Here is a 26,127-nt window from a genome sequence, read left to right as displayed (position 1 = left end):
TTTCCGAGTTTTCCGAGAGAGTGAGAAAGACTAGAGAGCAGGAAAAAAAAAGCGTGTTCAAGCGAATATTTGGAAACATCTTGGATTAAGGACTTGCAAGATGCTGCTCTATTGTTGTAGATGCTTTGAATCCAAGGATGAATGAGTTTAATGGGAGCGTTTGGTGGTTTACAACATTTTGGGAAAATCAACGATTGATAGATATAAATGTTTCCGTAGTCGTCCAAAATAAGTACGTAAACAAGAAAATTTTTTTTCTTTACATTTGTATTTGTATCTTTCTTTCTACTGACCAATCTATGTTTGTTATTTCCGCTGACTGTCTCACGTCATATAAATTGTGCAGTCAATGTCCAAAAAATGGAGACGCCAATCAAGTAGACAATTTCACATCAAAATGACATCATCACACTTAATTCCATCTCATTGCTAGCAAATGTTATTCATACTTTTGGGTGCAAATGGGTTTTCAAATTAAGTCTGAGTGTTGCATTATGCAATGTTCAATTTAATGATTAACCAGAACATCGCTCCAGCAATGACTTTTAGACTTGTGAGTTTCACTTGTTGAACTCTGTTTTTGTGAACCTTGCGTGGTAACAGCTTCTGAACAACGAAACATTGGGCCAGATGTTATAAACTTTTTGCGAATTCAGCATCTATCTTTGTTTTCAATAACCTTTGTGAACGTTCGAACTGCGGGAACTTCGAAAGCATCTCCGAAAAATGGACAACCGACATTCTTCGACATGCGACAGAGTACAGACTCACTGAATGACAGTATTTATTCTAAACAGATCGCAAGGTTTTCGTTGAGGTGATTTCCGTTTGCCCCTGACCATTCAGCACTTCATCTAGTGTAACACAAGGCAGCATTCTGGGCCTACCACACATTGGAACATGTTTCTCCGCTTTGATTTCCGCTCCACGTAACGCAAATCCTTGTGATTGAGTGGATTCAGAAAAAACAATCATGCGGTTTGCCTTACGCCAGCTTCCATGTCAGTCTTCCCAGCAATACTGATCACCGTAAGTAGATCGATTTGGAAAACTTCTCTGTCGGACGTAGAAAATTACAGCGACATTTGGTCGGTGTTAAGTTAGAGCGGACCAAGTCGCAAAATTATAAATTTCGAGATGTTGGTTGCAATTGGTTAAGCATTTCGTAAGCTACATACCACATTTATCTGATTTGGAAAATCACGCGTACAGTAGGAATAACGTATCGAAATTGTTTTGAATGCTCAACGAAAACCCCTTATAGCACCAAACTTGATACTCGTTTTTCTCGAAATCAGATAAATGTCATATGGTTCGGTTTAACTTAAAACCGACCATTTTATCTTCGATATTATGACAGGTTGAACTAATTTATTTTTTTCAGTATTGTACGGTGTACTTGAATATTGTCTATTGAAATCAGCTCATTCATATTACTAACACGTTCTAGATTTTGGTTCTACAATGTTCAAATGATTGCACTGTTTGTCGAGCTACGTACGGAATTCAAAGACGCTCTCGGAATGAGCTTGAGCTTGGGTAGACTGTACAATTCGTAGTTGCTCTCCGTGATTGACCTGAACCAACCAAATTGCACAAAGGTGAAAAAAAGTCCTCTACCAAAAGACGGGCAAATAGAGAAGCAGAGAAGTATTGATCACGTGGGACTCATCTTTTGGGGTATTTTTTTTTTTAAATGAAACAAAATTAACTATAGAATTAACTATTATTCGTAACTTTCGGTCCATCATCTTCGGGAAACCTGAGAAGGTAACCGAACAAATTTTTGAATTTCAAAAAACTATATCTCTATTTTGAGAAGTTCGTCACGACACCACTATTCATCAAACTTTGTTAAATTAGGAGGGCTTTCAAAAAAAAAAAAAAATACAAAATATCGAAGGGGGGTGTTTTGAGATATAAAAGTTTTTAATATTAAATTAAACTTTTGAATAAGATTTTTTGACAGTGTATTTTTTTCTAAATAGTTCGTTGATTTTCCATTAACCTTTTCAAACATCTTATTTCAATCAGACATCTGGAAATGGAGTTACTTTTTTCCGAAAGAAAGAACAATGATTTTGAATACGCCCTTTTCAAAAATTTAAAGTAATTTAAATTGATCAGTGGAATGCCAATGGATGTATGGGAAAAAAGTGACCTATGCCGAAAAATCACCCATGGGGGGAGTATAGGAAATTGGGTTTTTCGAAACATTTTTTATGCCAAATGTCTTCAAATTAAACGAAACGTCGAAATCTGCTGTCATCTCGACAAAAATTGTCAAAAATCGACACTCTGGGACTTTTTTTTCGGAATACAAGGCAAAACGTATGGTTTAGGGCAGTCTTCCGTGTTTCACATTAAACACTGGGTACGAGACGAACAATGTTCGCCCTACTCTCGCAGTTTTATGTTTGCAGACCAACATTATTTTTTCGTACCCGTTGTTTAAAAATGTGACATGTTTGTTTCATATGATGTTCAAACATGATGTTCAGTTTCTCTCGCATTTTCATCCCAAGCAAAAGCAGTGTGTAGAGTAAAAGAAGCGAATTGGACACCACACTACCACCACTCAACACACGGTGTGTTGGTGTGTTGATATGAAAAGGGAAGGGAAGCATTTATCATGACAATGGGTGCTTCATCTAAAATGTTGGGCAAAAAACACACCTCTAAATCTGTTCTGAACAAAAGAAGCATCAATTGATATCAGAGTTCTTCACAATTAATGTCAATATTTAGTCCACGCATCAATTTATAAATTGAATTTATGTAACATCGGCTATTATCAGCTTTTTCAACAAGTACTAAAATTTAATAGAGCGTGGCGGAGATGTTTAGTTACCCACATAAATAAACCAAGAATAGGGTGAACTTTCCTGAAACTGCATCTAAAACTAATTTTTGGGTATTTATTTAATTGGCCAGTATTTGTATGACGTCGCCCCACTGTGCACTTGGTTCCTCAGACTTCAATTGGCAACATGCACGGAGAAAAAAAAATCATAGAAAGCTTATTTCTATTCAGGAAATGTTTTCTTTTCACGGAATGGCTAAGGTTAATAATCATACTCAAAAGTGCTCTACAAAGAAATGTTTTAGAGAAATTATTTTTTACCGTGCATGAAAGGAAACGAAACGAAAGCAATGAATACTGCGACATCGGGTGTAATGTTTGTACATGATGTTCTTGAATTATAAACATGGTGTTTGTTCACACATGTTTATGTTTGTGTATTTTTGTTCATGTTTGGGATAGGCATTTCACACTAGCGAAAATCATGTTCGAGTTCAAACAAAAACATGGAATATTCACAGATTGGTTTAGGGTGCCAATGACAATCGTCCTATCGATTACTCGTACGGGACTTACTGCGGAGTGTTGTTTTTCACAATAAAATACCCCATGCAAAATATTAGCTCATTCGGACTTCATTTACTATTGTCGCTGATCAATGTCCTGGAAAAAAGGTAATGAAGATGGTCGAGTTTCGAGCGACATAGCATGCGCTGCCATAACTATTTCGCAAATAGTGACGTCAGTCGTTGTGTTTATCTTTGATTGCCCACCGCGTTCACGTGAAAATGCTATTTTCAGGAAGTAATTTATCAATTAAAAACGTTCATTTTTGTAGAGCTCCTGCTGACTATGAGGCTAATGTGATAGCGTGGAGTGAATATTAGTGAAATCACGTCGAAAAAGACGGATAAAAGTAATATTTCCATGCGGCATTTTCGCTCCCCATGTTCATGGAAACAAACAAAGTTTCATTATTTTACCGTTATGAAGTTGATTTTTCGAATGCGCTCAGTGTCGGTGTGTATGTTGTGAGATAATAATCGCCAATTAATCAAAATTTCACCGAAAATGTTACTGTTTTCGAGAACTAAGCATACGACTGCTCTCTGGACCTTTTTGCCACATGAATAAGCCACGACATAATTGTCATCTGTCAAAAAACAACCAGTTGAATGATTTCATGAGAACTTTGGCTCAAATTATCATGCAACCGTGAGTACTCTCAACATTGTTGTGTTTCTTCTATATACATTCCATATTGAATGCAAATAATTACGATACGATATTTTGTTTGCCAATACAGATACACTTCGCCTACTGCTCCACCTCTATATGTATCTCATTGGTCGCAGATGTCAAAATTTATGTTTTATAAAAATCGAAAAATCACCCGAAGTGTCGACTTTTGACATAAATTTTTTTTTAGGTGACTGTAGATCTCGACGTTTCATGTAATTTGAAGACATTTGTAGTTTTTAGTAGTAGTTTTTTGTGGGAATCAACATTTTCAATCAAGTTCCCTTTGAAAATTCGAGATGGCCATTTTCATTGGCACTCTATTGGTCTTATTATAATGAAAATTGTGATTTTAGGTAGTTTCCATCATAAGTATCAGATTTAAAAAAAAATCGGAGAGGGTCAGTGGCCGGTCGATTTGGCATGGACTTGCTCAATGATAAGTTTTAATAGGAATAACAGAATATTTACAAAAAATAGGTTAGAGTCAGAACTTCTGTCACTTCTGTCTGACTGTCTGTGAGAGGTATGGATGTTACCACTCCGCCAGATCGTCTCCTAGAGTTAGAACTGCTTGCATTAAGTAATTAACACTAAACCTACCGATGTTTCATGTATACCTATTCCTACCACAGCGGGTCAAGTGACTCTTTATGAATAGTTAGTCGATTTATATGGTTTTTGTCGAGAAACGTGACATACCATATTTCTCCTGTATATTTCGACATTTTAAGATAACAATCATTAGTAAAACAATGAAATTACAATTTTTGACACGCAAAATAGCACTGTAGCTCAGCCATTCCATGCCAAACCGATATAGTGGTTCTCAGATTCTCGTCGAAAGTGGTAATTCATCTCAAAACAGAAAACCCATATTTTTTTATTTTTTTTATTAGGGTGCCCGTTTCCATTTTAGGGTGGTCCGGAAAAATATTTTTTCACTTTTTCCCAAAAATATCAAAGTTCATCAATTTCGAACCACTAAACCTATTTGGATTATCGATATATCAAATTGAAGCCAATTAGCTAGCCTTCATTTAAAAATATTGAAATTATAAAAAAAACAGATTTTATTTTCGTAATTATTGATTGTAGTCGTTTTTTATTGTTTTCTTGGCTTTGGACTAGAGGGCGCTATATATTTTTTTTATTTTTTCTGAAAAGCTGAGAATTTTTACATAATATATCTCGATATCAGAGATGCTATTTTTTTGTTTTTGAGTTATTATTTTTGCAAATTTAACATGTTCCAAGTCTTCGTTATATTCCTGTGACTAGACTAGACATATGCGACTAGAATTCGATCTTAACGATATGATATTTTTCCAAAGAAGTTTAGCTTATTGGCTTCAATTTAATATGTCACCTATCTAAATCGGTTCAGTAGTTCAAATTTTATGATTTTTTTGCAAAAAGTCATTTTTGGATAAAAGGGCAGAAATGATTTTTTGGACCACCGGTTAACTATGAAAAATTATATCTCAAAAACGAAAAATAGCATCTCTGATATCAAGATATGTCATGTAAAAAATCCTCAGTTTTCAAGAAAAAATATAAAAAATATAGCACCCTCTAGTTCAAAGCCATGAAAATAGTAGAAAACGACTACAATCAATAATTACTAAAAGTAGATCCATCGTTTAGATCCCAAACTCGAGTGTCATCAACAAACACTGTATCGTGGAATGGGACAAACAAAAGGTTTACACTGAACGGATTGGAAGTTTTACGTTGAGTCCGTCAACAGGTATAAGATATAATTTGGGAATATTATCTTTCTGTAATTTAATCAATATTTTTGTGCTGCCAAAATAATGTCAATTTTCATCAAATTCATTACATTCGAATACCCTCACAGGAAGATTTTACATTGAATATGACGTCAATTATTTACACATTGCTGCTTTTTAACCGGGCAACAGCCCAGTTTACGTTCGACCAGCTAAAAAGCAGTCCAGTTAAAGCAGGTCCAGTTAGCGAACGACTGCAGTATTCTTCTTTGTTACTCACTGTATCACTAGTGATTAAGCCAACTTGAGAAGGATGGCATACACAATATTTGTTATGATTTTCTATACTATCAATATCTATCCTTATTTACAATTTCTATACTGAAAGTTCGAGTGTGTAACAATTATGGAAGAGCCTCAGTGTCTTGTGTTCTTCTTAAAAGTCCAAGTTCCATGTCCGTGCACTTGGAAGAGAGGAGTTTTGAGCCAATAATATTTCGGAAATGAGGGATAAATTTTGATCAGTCAAATAGGCAGCCATTCCATGCCAAACCGATACAGTGGTTCTCAGATTTTCGTGAAAATTTGTAGTTTTGTTCTTCATCGCAAAACATTTGACCCGGATTTTTATTTTTTTTTCATTAGGGTGGCCATTTCCGTTTTAGGGTTGTCCGAAGAATCAACTTTTTCCTCTTTTTTTTTCCAAAAATTCATCACTTTTGAACTACTCAACCAATTCAGATGATTGGCCTTTCAATTTAAAGCCAATCACCTGGTCTTCTTTGAAAAAAAAAACTATACCTGCAGAAAGTTTGAATTCTGCTCTCGTTATTATTGATTGTATTCGTTTTTTTATTGTTTTCATAGTCTCGGAACCAAATGCGTTATATTTTTTAATATTTTTTCGGGAAAGCTGAGGATTTTTCACATAGCATATGTCGAAACCAGAGAGGCGTTTTTTTTTCGTTTTTGAGTTATGAATACAATCATTAATAACGAGAAACAATTTTCTGCTGGTGTAATATTTTTTCAAAAGAGACCAGGCGATTGGCTTTAATTTAAAAAGTCATTTTTGGGAAAAAAACAGGAAAAAGGTGTTTTTTCGGACAACCCTACAATGAAAATGGTTACCCTACTGAACAAATAAAAAACAGGAAGTGGGTTATATCTATGGTATAACCGCAAGGGTGACGTAGGACTATCGTTGATTTAGAGATCATTTGTTTGAAGTTGAATCTAAATCCATCCTGAATGAATGAATAAATAAATATTTGGGTGGCTTAAAAAACGAGAGTGTTACGTTGGAGACTCAAGGTTTTATGCATCCAATATTGGATACAAAAAACCTTGTTCTGAAGAATAATCTTCAGAAGCTTTCCTGCTAACTGCACTTGATTGACAAATCACAAAACCAAATGTATGTGGTCGCAGTATTATATGGATAGAAAACATTAAAATAAACTCGCTTGAATGTAATTTTCAATTCCAAGGGGAACTGGCAGATTATTTTTCAGCAACGATCATTTCTTTCCAGGTTTCCTCTCGATAACCAGCAAATGAAAAGAGTTGCGCGCGTGTATGTGTGTGGGTGTGGCGGCTGCTTCTATGTCTTCCCGAGGAACCGTATTTCGATGCTGATACTCTCTTGGTCACGAGAGTATCAGCATCGGCTTTTCTGCGCTCCCTCACAGTTAAAACAAACTGATTGCATTTCAGGTCAGGTCAGGCCAGGTAATGAATCCCTCGATCCCTCGCCGTTCAGCTCGTTCAGTAACGATGTTGAATATCATTTCAGTATGCTTTTCGTGCGTGATTGAATCGAGAGAAGGTGTGGTTTACGATGGCAATTTGGAAGGCAAACTAGAGGAGAATGAACTCTCTGAGTATGAAAATTTCGGCGACTGAGTCGATTGAAAATTATATAATTTTCGCGATACGAAACATTTTCCGTTTTTCATGTTATGCATCCAATATTGGATACGAAAATATCCTACTGATGGGAAAGAATAATCTTCAGAAGCTTTCCAGCTAATTACACTTGATTGAAAAATTACGAAATCAAATGTATTTGGTCGCTGTGTTCGCCATATAATTTGAAAACATTAAAATAAACTCTTTCGCATGGATGTATTCTTCAATTCCCAGGGAACTGGCAGATTATTTTTCAGCAACGATTAGATCTTTCCGGAATTTTCTCGATGCTGTATGGCATCCAAACGAAAATTCTCGTTTTAGTTTGGCCTGTAAAAAACTTTTCTAAACTCTAATCCATCAAATTTGGAGCCCTGAAAAGGGCCGTTGATTATATGCTAAGCTAATATAGCACCCTTTCCTTGGATTCGATGGGCCAGCTGAATGTCCTTGGGCATGATGTGACGCGTTTTGCGTGGATAGCACACAAATTGGTATCTTCGAATAAGCCTCCTGCAGCGTCATAACCGCGGAACTTTGGAAGCGCAAGTCTGTTTTGAAGTCCTGAGCAATTCCACGATCCAAAAGCTGCAAAGGTAGCTTGCGGATCAGCAATTCGGTCGACTTCCGATAGCGATGAATTTCACGCAAAGTTCCCGGTCGATAGCGATGTGGCTTCTTCACCTATCCTGCGGCTGGTGCGCTTATCCGAGCTGGTTTCATGTGCCTTACCACTGAAAGACTAACTAGCTATCTGCTTGGTCCCAAACAAACGAGTCGTCACGGTGCGAGAGTAGAGTAAGAAATGAACGAAAGCAAAGGAATCGTCATTTTATAAACCATAAAAGTATAGAATCTAAACCCCACCCTTCGTTGCTTACCCTGAGAGAGAAACGAATAACATCGAAGTAAGTATACAGTAATGTATTTGAATCCGGACACTTTGCGTTACATATAATACCATACCGCAGCCACAACATTTTCTGCATGTTGAATTAATGCGATTGATTAGTAACTATCAAGAAACTATCAGTAACTATATTAGCAACTATTAATCGCATAAATTCAACATGAAAAAAATGTTATGGCTGTGGTATGATATTGAATGTAATGCAAAGTGTCCGGATTCAAAAGCATTACTGTAAAAAAGAGTTAACTCGACTGAATTTTTTTCGGTTCGGCCTGCAAAAACGAAATTAAGAGCCCTCGCCGACTGCAGACTGACTTGTCGACCGATAGTTCGGTCGGCTTCTTAATCAGTACGGAAAAAAAAGTCTGTAGTGTACAGCATAATGCATAGACGTAAGTATGAGCTTCCCCATCTTACATTCCAATAAGATTAATGGGTTTCCAAGTGGGCGCGCTACATACGGATACGAATGATTTCAATAACCTGTTTCGAAGCTATCATTAAGCTATTGAAACAATTTTTCGACTCAATAAATAGCAATCATATAACTCTTGGAAATTTTATCTTTTGTACGAAATGATTATCATACTGTTCCGTTGATCCGAAGCAGAATGAATCACGCTTAAAGAAGGAATGGATTTTTTCTTGGAATTTAGTCAGCAGAAATAATGCCCTTTCCCAACAATTAAAAACGACAAACGGTAAACAGTTTCATCAAAGTGATTTCTTCGATATGGGGATATATTCACTACATCATGTCATATATTTCATATTTTTCATTATGAAATCCATATCCATGGCACCTATCGGTATCGAATTATCATCGACACCACGATTTTCGCTAAATACTCCTTTCAGTTCGGCCTGTAAAAAACTTTTCTGAACTCTAATCCATCAAATTTGGAGCCCTGAAAAGGGCTGTTGATTATATGCTAAGCTAATATAGCACGCTCTCCTCGGATACGATGGGCCAGCTGGATGTCCTTGGGCATGATGTGACGCGTTTTGCATGGATAGCACACAAATTGGTATCTTCTAATAAGCCTCCTGCAGCGTCATAACCGCGGAACTTTGGAAGCGCAAGTCGGTTTTGAAGTCCTGAGCAATTCCACGAACCAAACGCTGCAAAGGTAGCTTGCGGATCAGCAATTCGGTCGACTTCTGATAGCGACGAATTCCATGCGAAGTTCCCGGTCGATAGCGATGTGGCTTCTTCACGCTTCCTGCGGCTGATGCGCTTATCCGAGCTGCTTTCGTGGTGCCTAACCACCGAAGGACTAACGAGCTGTCTGCTTAGTCCCGATGAAACGAGTCCTCACGGTGCGAGAGTAGAGTAAGAAATGAACGAAAGCAAGGGAAGTGTCATTTTATAAAACATAAAAGAATCGAATGTAAACCCCACCCTCTTTATTGTATAAGCTTACTGTATACTCACGAATATAATAAGGGTGGGATTTAGATTCTATACTTTTATGGTTTATAAAATGACGCTTCCTTTGCTTTCGTTCATTTCTTACTCTACTCTCGCACCGTGAGGACTCGAGCTCGTTAGTCTTTCGCAGACAGCTCGTTAGTCATTCGGTGGTAAGGCACACGAAGTCAGCTCGGATAAGCGCACCAGCAGCAGGATAGGTGGAGAAGCCACATCGCTATCGACCGGGAACTTTGCGTGAAATTCATCGCTATCGGAAGTCGACCGAATTGCTGATCCGCAAGCTACCTTTGCAGCATTTGGTTCGTGGAATTGCTCAGGACTTCAAAACCGACTTGCGCTTCCAAAGTTCCGCGGCTATGACGCTGCAGGAGGCTTATTCGAAGATACCAATTTGTGTGCTATCCATGCAAAACGCGTCACATCATGCCCAAGGACATCTAGCTGGCCCATCGTATCCGAGGAGAGCTTGCTATATTAGCTTAGCATATAATCAACGGCCCTTTTCAGGGCTCCAAATTTGATGGATTAGTGTTTAGAAAAGTTTTTTACAGGCCGAACTAAAAGGAGCATTTAGCGAAAATCGTGGTTTCGATAATAATTCGTTACCGATAGGTGCCATGGATATGGATTTCTTAATGAAGAATATGAAATACATGATATGATGTAGTGAATATATCCGAAGAAATCACTTTGGTGAAACTGCATTATAAAATTATTTGTGTACGAATGCCGTAATCGATAGTCGACTCTAATTTGCGCTGGGTAATTTCCTCGGAGGACTCGATTCCTCCTTTGAGCATTAATAATCTCTTTCTGGCAAAACGATGTGGTATGAATCACATTATTTGAATGATAGAATGAAGAAGTTTTCTGCCAATTTCCTTCAACCTCCAAACGTATCTTTCTCCCGTTTGTCGTTTTCGCGTTCGCTAATCCTTTCTCACAACACCCATTTCTCGTTTGAGAAATTGTTGAGTAAACATTGTTTGCCAGTGCGCGTAGAGCGGGAATTCCTAAATATTCATTGCACCTCTAATAAATTGCCGAAAGACGTGGTCTTACGTTGATCGCACTTGATTGAAAAAATCCAAAACGAAATGTATTTGGTCGCAGCATTATATGAGTAGAAAGCAAATAATCGCTCGAAAATGACTTGATTTTCGCGATGTAAAACATTTTCCGTTTTTCATGTTATGCATCCAACATTGAATACGAAAATTTCCACTGATGGGGAAAAAATATTCAGAAGCTTTCCTGTTAATTGCGATTGATTGAAAAATAACAAAACCAAATGTATTTGGTTGCAGTGTTATATGGATAGAAAACATTAAAATAAACTATTTCGCATGAATGTATTTTTCAATTCCCAGGGGAACTGGCAGATTATTTTTCAGCAACGAGAATTCCGCGCGTGTATGTGTGTGTGTGTGTGGCGGCTGCTCCGATGTTTCAAGCGGAACCGTCGCATCACTCTCCTCCTAATGGATTCCCTTTTGGCCTTAAGTGCACAAACAGGCTCTTGGTGACACCGTTCATCAGCGCTTTCATGATAAACGAAATTAGCTTCACAACAACAGCGACAACATGCTCCAATCGCTGTTCAATCATAACTGAGTGGGTTTACGAGCGGCGCTCGCTTATATACCGATTGGTGATTTCAATAGCCTGTTTTGAAAGCAATTTTAAGACTATTGAAACAAGTTTTTGGATGAAAAAGTAACAAGTATATGACGCGTAGACATTTTATCTTTCAAATGAAGTGTTTATCATACCATTTCGTTCAGTTGTTTAAGAGCTATTAACGCTCAAAATCTCGGTCTCCGGCGTAACGCTTTCGTTCTCGAAACTTTGGTTTTACACCCCGGTATAGAAATGAAAGACGTAGTCCTACGTCAAAAATACGGATCTAATGTTTTGCGATAAAGAACAAAACTACCACTTTTCATGAAATTCTGAGAACCACTATATCGGTTTTGCATGGAATGGCTGTATGACAGTTTTAATTTACCCTGATCACAGTAAATTGAATACGGGGTTCAACATTCTATGGCTATCGAGCGGATACAATTCAGCCTTTAGTTGATTTGTGTCACTAGTGAGCTCGGTTTGTCAATCTGTGAAACAGATTATTGAAAACCGATGAAAATATCGAAAACTGTCAATTGTCATCATATGCCAACATCAACCTTGCCGGACATTGCCGGAGGTATTGGGTTTATGAGTGACAAACCTACAATAGCTTGCGCGTCTGTTTACGCAATGAACGAAGACGAGTTCAATCACGGATCATCTATTGAGCACATTCTAATTGGCCTCTCAATCTTAAGTCTAGAGGCAGAATGAACTTTGAATAAAAAAATGGGAGGGTTATATATAACTATAATATAACCGCAAGGTTGACGTGGGACTGCCTTAACTTAGCAACCACTTCAGTGAGCAGAAGATATGAAGGCATATCCTTCAATGCAATCTTGAATAACCGAGCCAAAGCGTTATGTCCGTACCCGTTCTTGTCATCCGTGTTAGGAAAACACTTTTCGGAGTGTAAAAAAAACATGCGGGTGCATAAGTACCTCCGGCTTGCATGAGTCAACACCTTAAACTTCTACTTTATATACTATTTACCTGATTTAAACCTGAAAGTTCATTCGTCTCTAGTGTCTGCACGATTTTCCCAGGTTCCCAGGTATTCTAGTTTGCACAAATACAAGCGAGTACAAAAGTACTCGCAGGATGCATTTATTTGAAAAGCCGATTTCCCCAGACATCTTGGTTTTGAAGTCAGTGTTGGGGAAACACATTTCAGTCGAAACAAAGGGCCTGATTCTCGAATACACTACGAATACACTTCACGGTGGAAACGGTATGAAACGCATTCGCGATGACAACGGTACGGTGTCGACATCTGGATGCGAGATTAGTTTCCCACTAAATTTATCATTATAATATCAAATTATCTTCAGATTAAATTTTTGTATGAGATTATTATATCACATGAAGAAAGCAAAGTTTTCCACGCACATTGAATACCAGTTTGATACGAAGAAGTTAATTTTCATTAATGATTTTTTATTTGAAAAGTGTTCATTCTGCCTGAAAACTCATCATTATCTTCGACACTTCACTAACTCGTAAAACGTAGTTCAATGGCGTGCCGTTTATTTCGTTTCCACCGTGAAGTGTATTCGAGAATCAGGCCCAAAAATACCCCGACCTGCATGTAATTAAAATGCCTAATTTCCCTTATCCCTAATTTCCATGGATTTGAAGTCTGTGTTAGGGAAACACATTTCAGTCGGAACAAAAATACCCCCGACTTTCATGTATTTGCAATTCCGATTTCTCCAAGGCTGCTTGGTTTCGATGGCTGTGTTAGGGAAACCGTAAATCGGGCCAATCATAACGAGGCAGTTAGGGCGTTCAGATAACGCTTAACATTTTACAGTTTTTTAATTGTTTATCTAATGAAAAATAACATTTTATTAATTGCGATAGAAGCGTAGAAACATTCCCTATAAATTGATACAAACATCTTTCCGATCCAGTAAGAAATGTTCGAGTTATAAGCATTCGGAATCTTTCATTCAATTCAATTTCATTCAATCTTTCATTCCTACATGTTTTGTGTTTAGGTTTTTATTTTACCTCCCATATACTCCGGTTAGACGTAGTCCTACGTCAATAATTTAATCAATGTCGGTAAAAAAATCGAAAAGAAGAATTTCATCAAAACCCTACTGAAATAAAGTTCACTTTATGGCTACGGATTCTATGTGACTGGAGTTTAGTTCCAATCTTTGAATAAACCGGGTCTGTAAGAGGAAAAACTCTCGACTCTATAGCTAGTGGCTCACTTCCAAAAAAACAGACATTGTCTAAGAACTATCAATATTTCTTTATCCTTCGTCAAGAAGTGACACAAGTTTTTGATCACATGAAAAAGAATGACGAGAAAATGATGCTGAAATTCCAGAAAAAAAGCAATGACTCAGCTCAGACTGATATACCCCAAAACATATTGTTTTCACTGAGTGTTAATAGCTACAGAAACAGCTTCAGTTTCTTTACTCAATATCCCCCAGATTTATTCACACTGCATTATTCATGACAACGTGATTTGAGATATAATGTGATTATTCGAACCAACACCGAAGCACATGTCATAGGTCGAAACTATGTCAAAGTAACACAACCCTGTAACGACAGAATGGAAGGTTAGGAGAAGAAAAAAAACTTCATGCGGTCTGCTGAAAAACAGGCGCCCGGCTGACTTTTCGTTTATTCGAATTGGCAGCAGACAGCCGCAGCATCATTGTTGCGTATGAAGATTCAATAGTATGTATGCGAATTGGTGCTCTCCTTTGGCAAATATGCAAGCTTAAAACGCAAGGGGAAAAAGGAATGAAAAAGAAAAGTGAAGGTTTTGCGAACTTGTCTCGAGCCTATTTGTGTGTAGTTTTTTTTTGTAAGTGCTGCTTTTGAATGGCAACCGACTGATGTCATCATTCGGCTGTAATCCTGTGTGGCGCCTCACGGATGAATGGGTTACTGCTTTGCAGTAAAATGTTTTGCAGATGCTTGATGAGCATACGCAATCAGCGGGGAAGGGGAAAGAAATTTTTTTTACATTCGAAGCTGTAATCATCGCCGCGAAAAATCAAACTTGTGAAGGCCATTTGATTGGATGTTCAGTTTTTTTTTATATCAATGTTTTGTCCTTTTTCTATGAGAGGCATATGATTCCACTCCGGTGACAGTGACGGTTCCACATGACAGCCGTATGACGGAATGTTGTTATGCTTCTAGCGCGCATGTGTCATAGTCAAAACGTCAGCGAGTCTGATGAGAGTGAGAGTTTTCAGTAGACATCGCTTTAACGAGCAAAACAAAAATAAAATGTGTATGCCTTCTGATTGATATCCGTTTTCTGTTCTTCTTTTGATTATTAGCGTGGAAAGATAAGCGAGAATAGAGAGAATGTTGGCTTTTTGCGTTTTACTCTCTCTTTTTTGCACAATTTTCCTGCAAACATTCCGATTGAAAGAACGCATTTATCTGGCAAAACTTGAGACAACCCGTTATGATGATTATTATGATCACTCACCCTTCGATTTCGCATAAACGGTGCTTTGTAGGTTGTATTGTGGCGATGATGCCGTTGGTGGGTTTTGTGCTTTAGCATTTTTGCTACTGCAGCCCTGGATTGATAATTTGCAAAGAAAAACTACGTTTATTCATCCGAAATACCAAAAATGATAAGGCATCATTACATGTTTTAATTTCTGCTTCCGAAGGTGGGCGGTTCACTAGAATCAAACAACTGAACAGTGTTCCAACTGACACATCGGATTTCACGATTTTTGGTTACTTCACTTAACTATTAAAACCTTTTTTAAGGATTATTCCATCTAGGAATTTCTCGTCTAAGCACTAATCTCAGATCTCTTTCATACTCTCAACGAACACTTGTATCATTTACCACGTGAACATCATGCGCGACTAAAATTGTGCTCTTCTAAAACTAACAACTTATGGCTTCGTTTCCCCCAACCAACGAAAAACAAGCAACGATCGACCGGAGATATTTTTCATTCAGCGATCTTCTATCAATGAAATTTTCGTGACTCACTGTTTTCCCCGCCCACACATCACATGCCCTGTATCCTCACTGCCGTCCAACCAGGACCAAATTCCGACCTTGATTTTCACTAGTCGCAGTCATCCCACCATAAAGAGAAGAAAATCTCCCGATCTCTCTGTACCACATTCCACCGCACAATATACCAAAACGATCGCGCGGTCAACTGTGATCGTGGCCCGTGGTAACCTTGGAGTTTTTCTTCCACGCCACAGGGCTGGAATTTTTGGCACACTTTCGACGAGCCGCGTCGGAATCTTTTCCTGCTTCTGCTCGCCACTGGCCGCAGCGATGCCGCGAGAACCTTTCAGCAGATTTTCGCGTATTTTGCATGTACGAGAGGAGGACCCAGACTGAAGCTAAAAATAAAATCTCGACTTGTGTCTTTGGTACGAAACGTTAGCGGTTTTGTATTTCCCTGTCTTGTCTCTCACGTTTCAAGCTCTTGCTTGGGTAGATGACTTTGCGGCGATTCTGATTCGAGATGTACACACGAAGAGACACTGTATTGAGACGGTTGCAGTTCATCACCAGCCGGGCCACAATGGTAAGCGAGTTGAGATGGCGATGATCGCGCCTCTGCAGAGAGTTAGAGCCGAATGTACCCGGAGCAGATTGAGAACGGTTTGTTCTCAATTCAGGTTCTCTTCGGTGTAGGCTTGCGATCAACATGTTGTAATTTTTTTTTTACATTTCTATCTGGTTAGGGGAATGTCGCTAGATATACAAACCGTGGCATCCCTCGTGATTTCCACAAAATAGACATCTCGTTCACTGATGCTTAAGACATATTGTAGCAACAGTTTTAGAAGTCTACAATATCTACCTAATCAACCCAAAAAAAAATTAACTTGAACTGGCCCGAAACCTCAATGCATCAGGATTTTTAACAACGTTCATCAATGACCATTCATCGGAGGAATTTTTATATAACTCAAGTAGACTATATGTTAAAGTATATGCTTTACACAATCTTGGTGTATCACAGAAGGTCCGAGCATAAATCCTTCAAAAATAACAATTATTCTTTTCACCAAAAAGAAAAAAACAGGAAGTGGGTTATATCTATGGTATAACCGCAATGGTGACGTAGGGACTATCGTTGATTTAGTGATCATTTGTTTGAAGTTGAATCTGAATCCATTCTGAATGAAAGAATAAATGAATATTTGGAGGACTTCGAAAACGAGAGCGTTACGTTGGAGGTACAAGGTTTTATGCACCCAATATTGGATATGAAAATATCCTACTTTTGGGGAAGAATAATCTTCAGAAGCTTTCCTGCTAATAACTTGATTGAAAAATCACAAAACCAAATGTATTCGATCGCAGCAGTACTTTGTGGATAGAAAACATTAAAATAAACTTTTCCGCTTGAATGTAATTTTCAATTCCAAGGAGAACTGGCAGATTGTTTTGCAGTAACGATAACATTTTTCCGGATTCTTCTCGATTCTTCTCGAAGTCCACCACCAGTGGTTAATGCTAACTTGATAACCACCTGTTAATTGCACTTGATTGAAAAATCACAAAACCAAATGTATTTAGTCGCAGTGTTATATGGTTAGAAAACATTTAAATAAACTCTTTCGCATGAATGTATTTTTCAATTCCCAGGGGAACTGGCAGATTATTTTTCAGCAACGATAATATTCTTCCGGAATCTTCTCGATGCTGGATGGCATTTGAACGAAAGAAGTTCCGTACGTATATATGTGTGTGGCGGCTGCTTCGATGTCTCAAACGGAACCGTTTTTCGATGCTGGTATTCTCTCGGTCGTCTTCTCTTCTTCTGCTTGATCGGCTTTTCTGCGCTTCCTCACAATTCCAAACTAACTGAATGCGTTTCAGGTCAGGCCAGGTAATGAATCTCTTAAGCTTAAGTATGCTTTTTTTTTATCCCATTTATTTTATTTGAGGCTCAATAGCATTTTTGCTGTAACAGGGCCGAATTTTAATCGTGTACATGTCACATGGTTATCATATCTATAATTAGCACATTACACACAGTTGCCATTCGACAGTATTCCTTCTATACCATTACATATGGTACATTCACACAGTAGCCATTTAGGCGTAAGAGTATTCTTTCTGTTCTTCCATTATCCAGTTAGACCACCGGACAGCGGAGACAGTTGATTGATCATTGTTGAGTTATTTATAGAACAGCAGCCCGATGTGTCTTGCAGAGCAGAGCAGTTGTATGGATGAATCGATCTTATTTCGACCGTGGATCGATCTCCATCGCTGATGATTGTTGCGTGGACGTAGCTATTCTGTAACAACACAAAGATGGTCAATGAGGGCCCTGAGTTTTGAACTCACGATCGATCGCTTACTAAGCGAACGCGCAACCATTGTGGCTACGGAGACCCCCGTAGGTATGCTTTTTGTCCGTGATTGAATAGAAAGATGGTGTGGTTTACGATGGTAATTTGAAAGGCAAACTAGAGGCGAATGAGAATGAGTTTGAAACTTTCAGCGACTGAGCAATAATCGATTGAGAATTATGTTTTTCGCGATGCGAAACATTTTCCGTTGCGCGCGCATCCAATATTGGAAACGAACATATCCTACTGATGAGGAAGAATACTCTTCAGAACCTTTCCTGCCAATCACACTTGATTGAAAAATCACATAACCGAATGTATTTGGTCGCAGTGTTATATGGATAGAAAACATTAAAATAAACTCTTTCGCATGAATGTATTTTTCAATTCCCAGGGGAACTGGCAGATTATTTTTCAGCAACAATAACATCTTCCCAGATAATCTCCGATACTCGAAGCCCACCAGTGGTTAATGCTAACTCGATAAGCACCTGTTAATTGCACTTGATTGAAAAATCACAGAACCAAATGTATTTGATCGCAGTGTTATATATTAGAAAACATTTAAAAAAAACTCTTTCTCATGGATGTATTTTTCAATTCCCAGGGGAACTGAATCTTCTCGATGCTGGATGGCATTTAAACGGAAGAAGTTCCGCACGTATATATATGTGTGTTGTGGCGGCCGCTTCGATATCTCAAATGGAACCGTTTTTCGGTGCTGATAATTTCTCGGTCGTCTTCTCTTCTTCTGATGGATCAGCTTTTCTGCGCTCCCTCACAGTTCCAAACAAACTGTATGTGTTTCAAGTCAGGTTAGGCCAGGTAATGAATCTCTTGATCCCTCGCTGCCAGCTTGTTCCGCTCGTTCAGCTCGTTCAATAACGATGTTGCCTTGTTGATGTCGTCACGAAAAATGAATGCGTTTCACCACCAGAATATCGCTTATGTATGCTTTTTGTGCGTGATTGAATCGAGAGAAGGTGTGGTTTACGATGGCAATTTGGAAGGCAAACTATAGGCGAATGAACTCTCTGATTTTGAAACTTTCGGCGACTGAGCAATAATCAATTGAAAACTATATAATTTTCGCGATTCGAAACATTTTCCGTTGCGCGCGCATACAATATTGGATACGAAAATTTTCTACTGATGGGGAAGAATAATTTCAGAAGCTTTCCTGTTAATTGCGACTGCTTGAAAAATCACAAAACCAAATGTATTTGGTTGCAGTGTCATATGGATAGAAAACATTAGAATAAACTCTTTCGCATCAATGTATTTTTCAATTCCCAGGGGAACCGGCAGATTATTTTTCAGCAACGATTAGATTTTTCCCGATTTTCCTCGATACTCGAAGCCCACCAGTGGTTAATGCTAACTCGATAACCACCTGTTAATGGCACTTAACCCTCCTCCTGTACTCGCGTGCAAAATCATAACACGTATACTCGCGCACGGTGTCACAGATCGAAAATTGAACTTCTCTGTAATGTTGCCAATGTGTATTTTTCAGGCTTTATTGGCATTTATTTGAAGAAGAGGATATGATTAAATGAAAAAACTCCAAAAAATATGTTCTTCGTCTTTATTATGTTTTAGTGGTCATCGAATTCAGCCTCCTCAAAACAGAGTAATTTTTGATACTCCAACACAAATAACGATTTTTCACTGTTATTAATCAAAAGTAAGCAACTGAATATAATTTATGGAAGTAGCAAGAGTTATAAAATAACATAGAAACGTATTAATCGATTGTGGTTTCATTGGAGTATGAATCAGAACATACCATAACTGCATGCTCGAAGCAAACATATTTTTCACATTTCATGCAGTTGTAGCGTGTTTTCGGGTCTTTTATCGAAGAGAAGAATGTATAACGACCTTCTAGATAATCACCAAATGATAAAGGTTTCTGGAATATAAAGTTTAAATATTTCTAATAGTCTTTGTCTCTGTATTCTTGGTGAACAAAGAATTAATGCCTTTTTTTAGATGGGGAATAAAAAGATGATATAAAAGAATTTCTACGAACTTCCTTTTTTTCTTGTTTTCTTGTCGATATTGTTCATTATAAAAAAATATCCCCGAAACTGTAACTGTTAAAAATTACCATAAGCCACCGATTACTTAATAGTTTACTGTTTACAATTCTCCCACAAGTGAAATTATTTCACGAGTGTGTATGTATGTGACCATTATATTTAGCGAATAACTATACGAAAGTCAAACATTTATATTTTGCTTTTGAGCGTATGAATCTAACGACGAATAGTTAATATATCGGTTCGTTCAATCCAGTTACAAAAGGAACAGAAATCAAATAATAATAGTCCGTTAATGATTTTATGCGTTATCTATCTATCTATCTATCTATCTATCTAGATTTAGGGTGCAATAAATGTTTCTATGATGGTTAGACAGTCCTTCCCCCACTCAAAGGTGGGGAGGGGGGGCTGCCATACAAATGAAACACAAATTTCTGCATTACTCGAGAATTAATCAAGCAAATGAGACCACATTTGGCATGTGGAGGTTTTAGGATGCAATAAATTTTTCTATGGTGATAAGATACTCCTTCCCCCTCTCTTAGAGGGGGCTGCCATACAAATGAAACACAATTTTTTGCATTACTTGGAAATTAATCAATCAAACGAAACCAAAGTTGGCATGTGAAAGTTTTAGGGTGCAATAAATGTTTCTATGATGGTTAGACAGTCCTTCCTCCACTCAAAGGGGGGGCTGCCATACAAATGAAACACAAATTTCTGCATTACTCGAGAATGAATCAAGCAAATGAAACCAAAGTTGGCATGTGGAGGTTTTAGGATGCAATAAATGTTTCTATGGTGTTAACATACTCCTTCCCCCTCTCATAGAGGGGGCTGCCGTACAAATGAAACACAAATTTTTGCATTACCCGAGAATTAATCAAGCAAATTAAACCAAATTAGGCATATGGAAACTTTAGGGTGCAATGAATGTTTCTATGGTGGTTAGATACCCCTCCCTCCTCTCTTAGGGGTGGCTGCCATACAAATAAAACACAAATTTCTGCATTACTCGAGAATTAATCAAGTAAATGGGCGGGACGAAGTTTGCCGGGTTAGCTAGTATTCAATAAATATTCCACGTCACTAACATTAATTTATACATTTCATTCAACAATATTCTAGAATATGAAAAAGGCACTTGTCCAAAAAAGTTACTCCTATACTCGCGTCGGTGTGTCAGACCGAAAGTGTTTAAAAAGTCGCACACGTCCCCTTTGTAACAACACATGTGATACGCTAAACGATGACGAACGACGAATAACGAAGCTAGAGAGAATCGCAAAGTCGTAGTGTTGATATTTTCTGAGAAATGAACGAATTATTGATTTCTCGGTCTGACAGACCAATGCGCGAGTATAGGAGTGTTAATTGAAAAATATTTGGTCGCAGTGTTATTCCAGGGACAGACATACAGCTGTACTTGCGTTGTACGTGTACAGCGTTGTACAGGTACCATCGTACCATGACAGACATACTTTGGTTGTACATTGTACCGTATGTCAAACTGACAATCAGATATTTTTCCAATTTCCATCACATATTTCAATGAAAAAGGTTTTTATTTAGTGTTTAAACTATCAAACACAACAAACAAGTTTCCAATCTGAGTTATTAACTTAAGAGAAAGTCAATGAAAAGAACGTTTATCAAGTGATTTGATTCTGCTTGTTCATGCTACCCACCACTAACCGTCTATGGCGCTGCGCACAGTACAACTGTAGCCATGTACAGCGGTAAAACAGGTCGGTACAGGTACAGCGATTGTACCGAGTTGCTTGCATGGTTCTAGCGCTGTACATGGTGACAGACATACAATTTTCGAAGTACAACGCAAGTACAGCTGTATGTCTGTCATAAGTATTACATGGATAAAAAACATTAAAATGAACTCTTTCGCATGAATGTATTTTTCAGTTCCCAGGGGAACTGGCAGATTATTTTTCAGCAACGATTGAATCTTTCCGGAATTTTCTCTATGCTGAATGGCATCCAAACGAAGAGTTCCTCGCGTGTATGTGTGTGTGTGGCGGCTGCTCCGATCTCTTCCCGGGGAACCATTTGCGGCATCACTCTCCTCCTGATGGATTCCCTTCTGGCCTAAGGTGCACAAACAGGCTCTTGGTGACACCGTTCATTCGCGCTTTAATGATAAATGAAGAGCTTCACCACAACAGCGACAACATGCTCCAATCGCTGTTCAATTAGAACTGAGTGGATTTCCGAGTGGCGCTCGCTTATATACCGATTGGTGATTTCAATAGCTTGTTTTGAAATCAATTTTAAGACTATTGAAACAAGTTTTTGGATAAAAAAGTAACAAGTATATAATGCGTAGACATTCTATCTTTCGAATGAAGTGTTCATCATATCATTTCGTTCAGTTGTTTAGGAGCTATTAATGCTCAAAATCTCGGTCTCCGGCGTAACGCTTTCGTTTTCGAAACTTTGATTTTACACACCGGTATAGAAATGAAAGACGTAGTCCTACGTCAAAAAAAACTGCATCTGCAGTCTTTACATTTTGGGGGAGAGGAAATAAAAAGCTGCGCTTCACTGAAATATCTAGGTGTTATCTTAGATGCCAAACTAAACTGGAACGCGCACTTAGATTCAATAATCAGCAAGGCCAACTCAGCCCTATGGGCATGCTCTTAAATGATAGGAAGAACATGGGGCCTTGAACCAAAAATGGTTATGTGGGTCTACACTGCAATTGTGCGGCCTAGGATAACCTATGCCTCACTTGTATTGTGGCCAAAGGCTAAGGAGACTGTAACTACAAAAAAGCTGAACAAACTCCAACAACTAGCATGCGTTGCAATTACTGGATCAATGCGAAGCATTCCTTCAAAGGCATTGGAGGCTATCCTTCACCTGGTACCTTTGAACCAACATGTTCAGCTAGAGGCTAAAAAAAGCGCTCTTAATCTTAAAAGATTGAAAAAATACTAGACGAGGACAAAACTGGTCACTTGAGCATCCTGAATCTTTTACCCATTGGACCAGCCTCAGAGATAATCAGTGATTGGATTGAACTTAGAACTAATTATGACATTCCATACAGAGTGATCGAGCATTCTTGTTCAGTATGGGATGAAGGTGGCCTCAACGTTCGTAATGGTTCAATCATGTTCTACACTGATGGGTCGAAAATGGGAATCAGGACAGGTGCCAGAGTGTATGGTCCCAGAACGAAAATCTCTGTGGCTATGGGAAACTGGGAAACAGTTTTTCAAGCAGAAATAACTGCAATAATAGAATGTTTAAATGTCTGCCTCAAAAGAAAATATAGACATGCTAACATCTGCATATTCTCTGACAGTCAAGCGGCACTTAAAGCTCTAATTGCCTTCAAGTGCTCTTCAAAAATTGTCTGGGAATGCATTTCCCTTTTACGGCAATTAAGTCAGAAAAGTTCGGTACAATTGTACCGGAATCCTGGCCATTGCGGTATAGAGGGCAACGAGCGAGCAGATGAACTTGTCAGGAACGGCTCAAACTCACTATTCACTGGTCCAGAGCCATTCTGTGGACTTTCTGACTGTGTGTTGAAAAGTGAGCTGAATAAATGGGAAGACCGGGAAGTGACAGCCAATTGGATGGCTGCAAAACTTAAACAGGCGAAAAAAATTATAACGCCGAGTATTAAAATTACTCAGCAGCTGCTAAGCCTTAATAAGAATGACTTCAGCAAATTCACTGGTCTTGTAACAGGACACTGCCCGAGTAAATACCATCTTAAAAACATAGGTTTAGCACAAGATGATATTGGTCGATTTTGTAATGTCGAAAGTGAAACAATGCCGAAAGTGACATTTGGTCTGCGTCGCCGATCAGGGTTATAAATTTTATCAAACAGATTATTCCTGATTGGCACCTATCTCGCTATAGCTTTCAGTCTACTCCTTCATCAATAAGTAATAGATAAGCTAGAGGTGTAGTATAAAAAAAGGAGTATACCACAATGTGAATGCGTTAATAGAAATTGCATGGAAGAATAATTGACGCAACGTGACGTGAATGTTGTATGTGAATCGCGCTTTAGGAGCAAACCAACCATCAACCCATTTAATTTTATAAGAAACGATCCGCCCATCAAGCACATGTCTCATGGATGCGAAGCGTTGCATTTGTTTGTGCGTTTTTCAAGAGATTCAAAAAGCTCTACCAGCCTTTTCAGACTCAGACGTCGTGCGGAGACGTCGTGTGGAGCTCATCACCCGTTAAAACCAAATCCTCTACTCCTGTGTAGCCTGAGTTCTCCTGGACCCACATCGAGGCAACTACTTCAAAAAGCAGCGGTGCTCATGCTTTTTAACAATCTCGCTGACGCTGACGCTGTGAGACGCTGACTGTCTCACAAAATCGAGAAAGCATCGACAAGCATTCGAAGCGAGCTTAGAGCAATTTTCTAGGAATGGTAGCAGAAAATTAACCCATTTTAGGCCAAGCGTTCGGAAAATCGAACACGACTTTGATAATTTTTCATGTCTTTGGAAAGGAACCATATGGTAATGTTTTTGCACCAAAAGATAGCTTAATTTATTAGCTATCACTTATATTGATTTCATTCAATTTTGAGTAACTTTATTGGATAATGAATTCGATTTAAAGCAAGTATGTTTGGAAGGTGTTTTCAATTTCAACTAAAAAAAAACAATAAAACACAAAAATATGGGAACTTTTTTACAGTGTTGCTTTGATAAAAAGACATACATTGTGATATAGAGCGAAAATCATTCGATTGAGCCACATACAGGAAAATAACAGCCGGGGAAATTGAGGTTTCGAAAAATCGAACGTTGGCCATAATGAACTTTTTTTCTGCTGAATCAACACCAACACATCTAACCTCCGCTGCGCATTTTGATTTGTTTACTTTGGAAGACGGAAGGTTTTTCATTTATGTTTCTTGCATTTTCAGTTGTGAACGATTGCAAGTATCGATTAATTTAGCAAATATTATTGAAAATCTGTATGATTTTTTGTCCGTAACCGTAGGTGGACAAAATGGCGGCCCGTAGAATTTCTTTTGTGGGGGAGCTGGAGGAAATGATCAGTACGTGTAACGAGGATTCTAATGAGATTGTTTGTGTGAATATTCTTCCGCCGGGCCGAATAATAACCTCCCAACCCTCTATGCCATTGTTTTTCGCAGTACTGTGGTACTTTGCAGGTTTTGGAAAATGTTCGAATTTTTCGGGAAATGGATAATTGGAGAGACTAGTTTTTAAGCATTGACATTTCTCCACAGTTAACAATAAAAATAACGGCAAATGCTTTCGTTTGAAAGAAAAAGCCTGTCAGTAATAAGTTAAAATTACATGAAATAAGAAATGCCACATCTCACCTTAGGTGGATTAATTTGGATTTATACTTAGAGACCTCCATTCTCCTGTTCTTGTTCTTTCCGGAATCCAAAATTGATGCATTTATGAACTTTTAGTGACTTTTATTTCGCAGTATGTTTGTACTTGCAAAAAAAAAGTTTCGGCCAAAGTTCGATTTTTCGAACAGTCATTTCCCGGAAAATGGAAGATGGGAAGAAAACAATTCTTGAACATTGGAGATCCTTTAGCATTAATAATCGAAAATACTACAATGGCTTTCGTCAAAAAAATAATTTTTACAGCTTGGTCGTTAATGGGTTAATGGCGGCCGCAAATCGTCGCATAAAGATCGACATGACTCTTCAAATTCGTTGTACATTCTGTCAAATAAACCTTGAAACACTCAGAAACCGGAAGCATAAAACTATTTGAATCTCGAGATTTATAAAAAGTAAAAAAAATGTTTTCATATTAAAATGCAGATAATTTCTTTTCAGAAAGAGTATTCCGTTACAGTTTTGATGAATTTTTGTACTTTCCTTCGGATACCCTACAAAAAAGCATGGACTCTCTGTTGATCAACCTCAGCGGCTATTTAATATCACGATCTCTTCATTTCTGCAGCATCTCGAGTCACTTCATTTCCCTTCTTCAATTTTCACTAGACAATTGACCAATATTTTTCGGTTAGACAGAATTGGGGGCAATTGGGAGGATTAAGGTATTTTTCAATGTAATCGACCC

General features: G+C 38.1%; 1 protein-coding gene across 14 annotated transcripts in view; it reads right to left on the bottom strand.

Annotated features, from left to right (window-relative positions):
* Positions 1-26,127, bottom strand: part of LOC129774637 (voltage-dependent L-type calcium channel subunit beta-1) — a 422,247-nt gene that overhangs the window by 88,819 nt on the left and 307,301 nt on the right. For 2 of the 14 annotated variants that reach the window (XM_055778444.1, XM_055778448.1), the window contains exons 1-2: positions 15,302-16,008; positions 15,136-15,229 (exon numbers count right to left, since the gene is read on the bottom strand). The exons of the other annotated variants lie outside the window; for them this stretch is intronic. In XM_055778444.1, coding sequence (XP_055634419.1) covers positions 15,136-15,229; positions 15,302-15,303 — 96 coding nt within the window. In that variant the 5' untranslated portion in view covers positions 15,304-16,008. Of the gene's footprint in view, positions 1-15,135; positions 15,230-15,301; positions 16,009-26,127 lie in introns of those variants that run through there. 14 annotated transcript variants of the gene reach the window in all.

The sequence above is a fragment of the Toxorhynchites rutilus genome, chromosome 3 (assembly GCF_029784135.1).
Source record: "Toxorhynchites rutilus septentrionalis strain SRP chromosome 3, ASM2978413v1, whole genome shotgun sequence".
NCBI classification, from domain to species: domain Eukaryota; kingdom Metazoa; phylum Arthropoda; class Insecta; order Diptera; family Culicidae; genus Toxorhynchites; species Toxorhynchites rutilus.
This window is presented reverse-complemented; position numbering and strand designations above follow the sequence as displayed.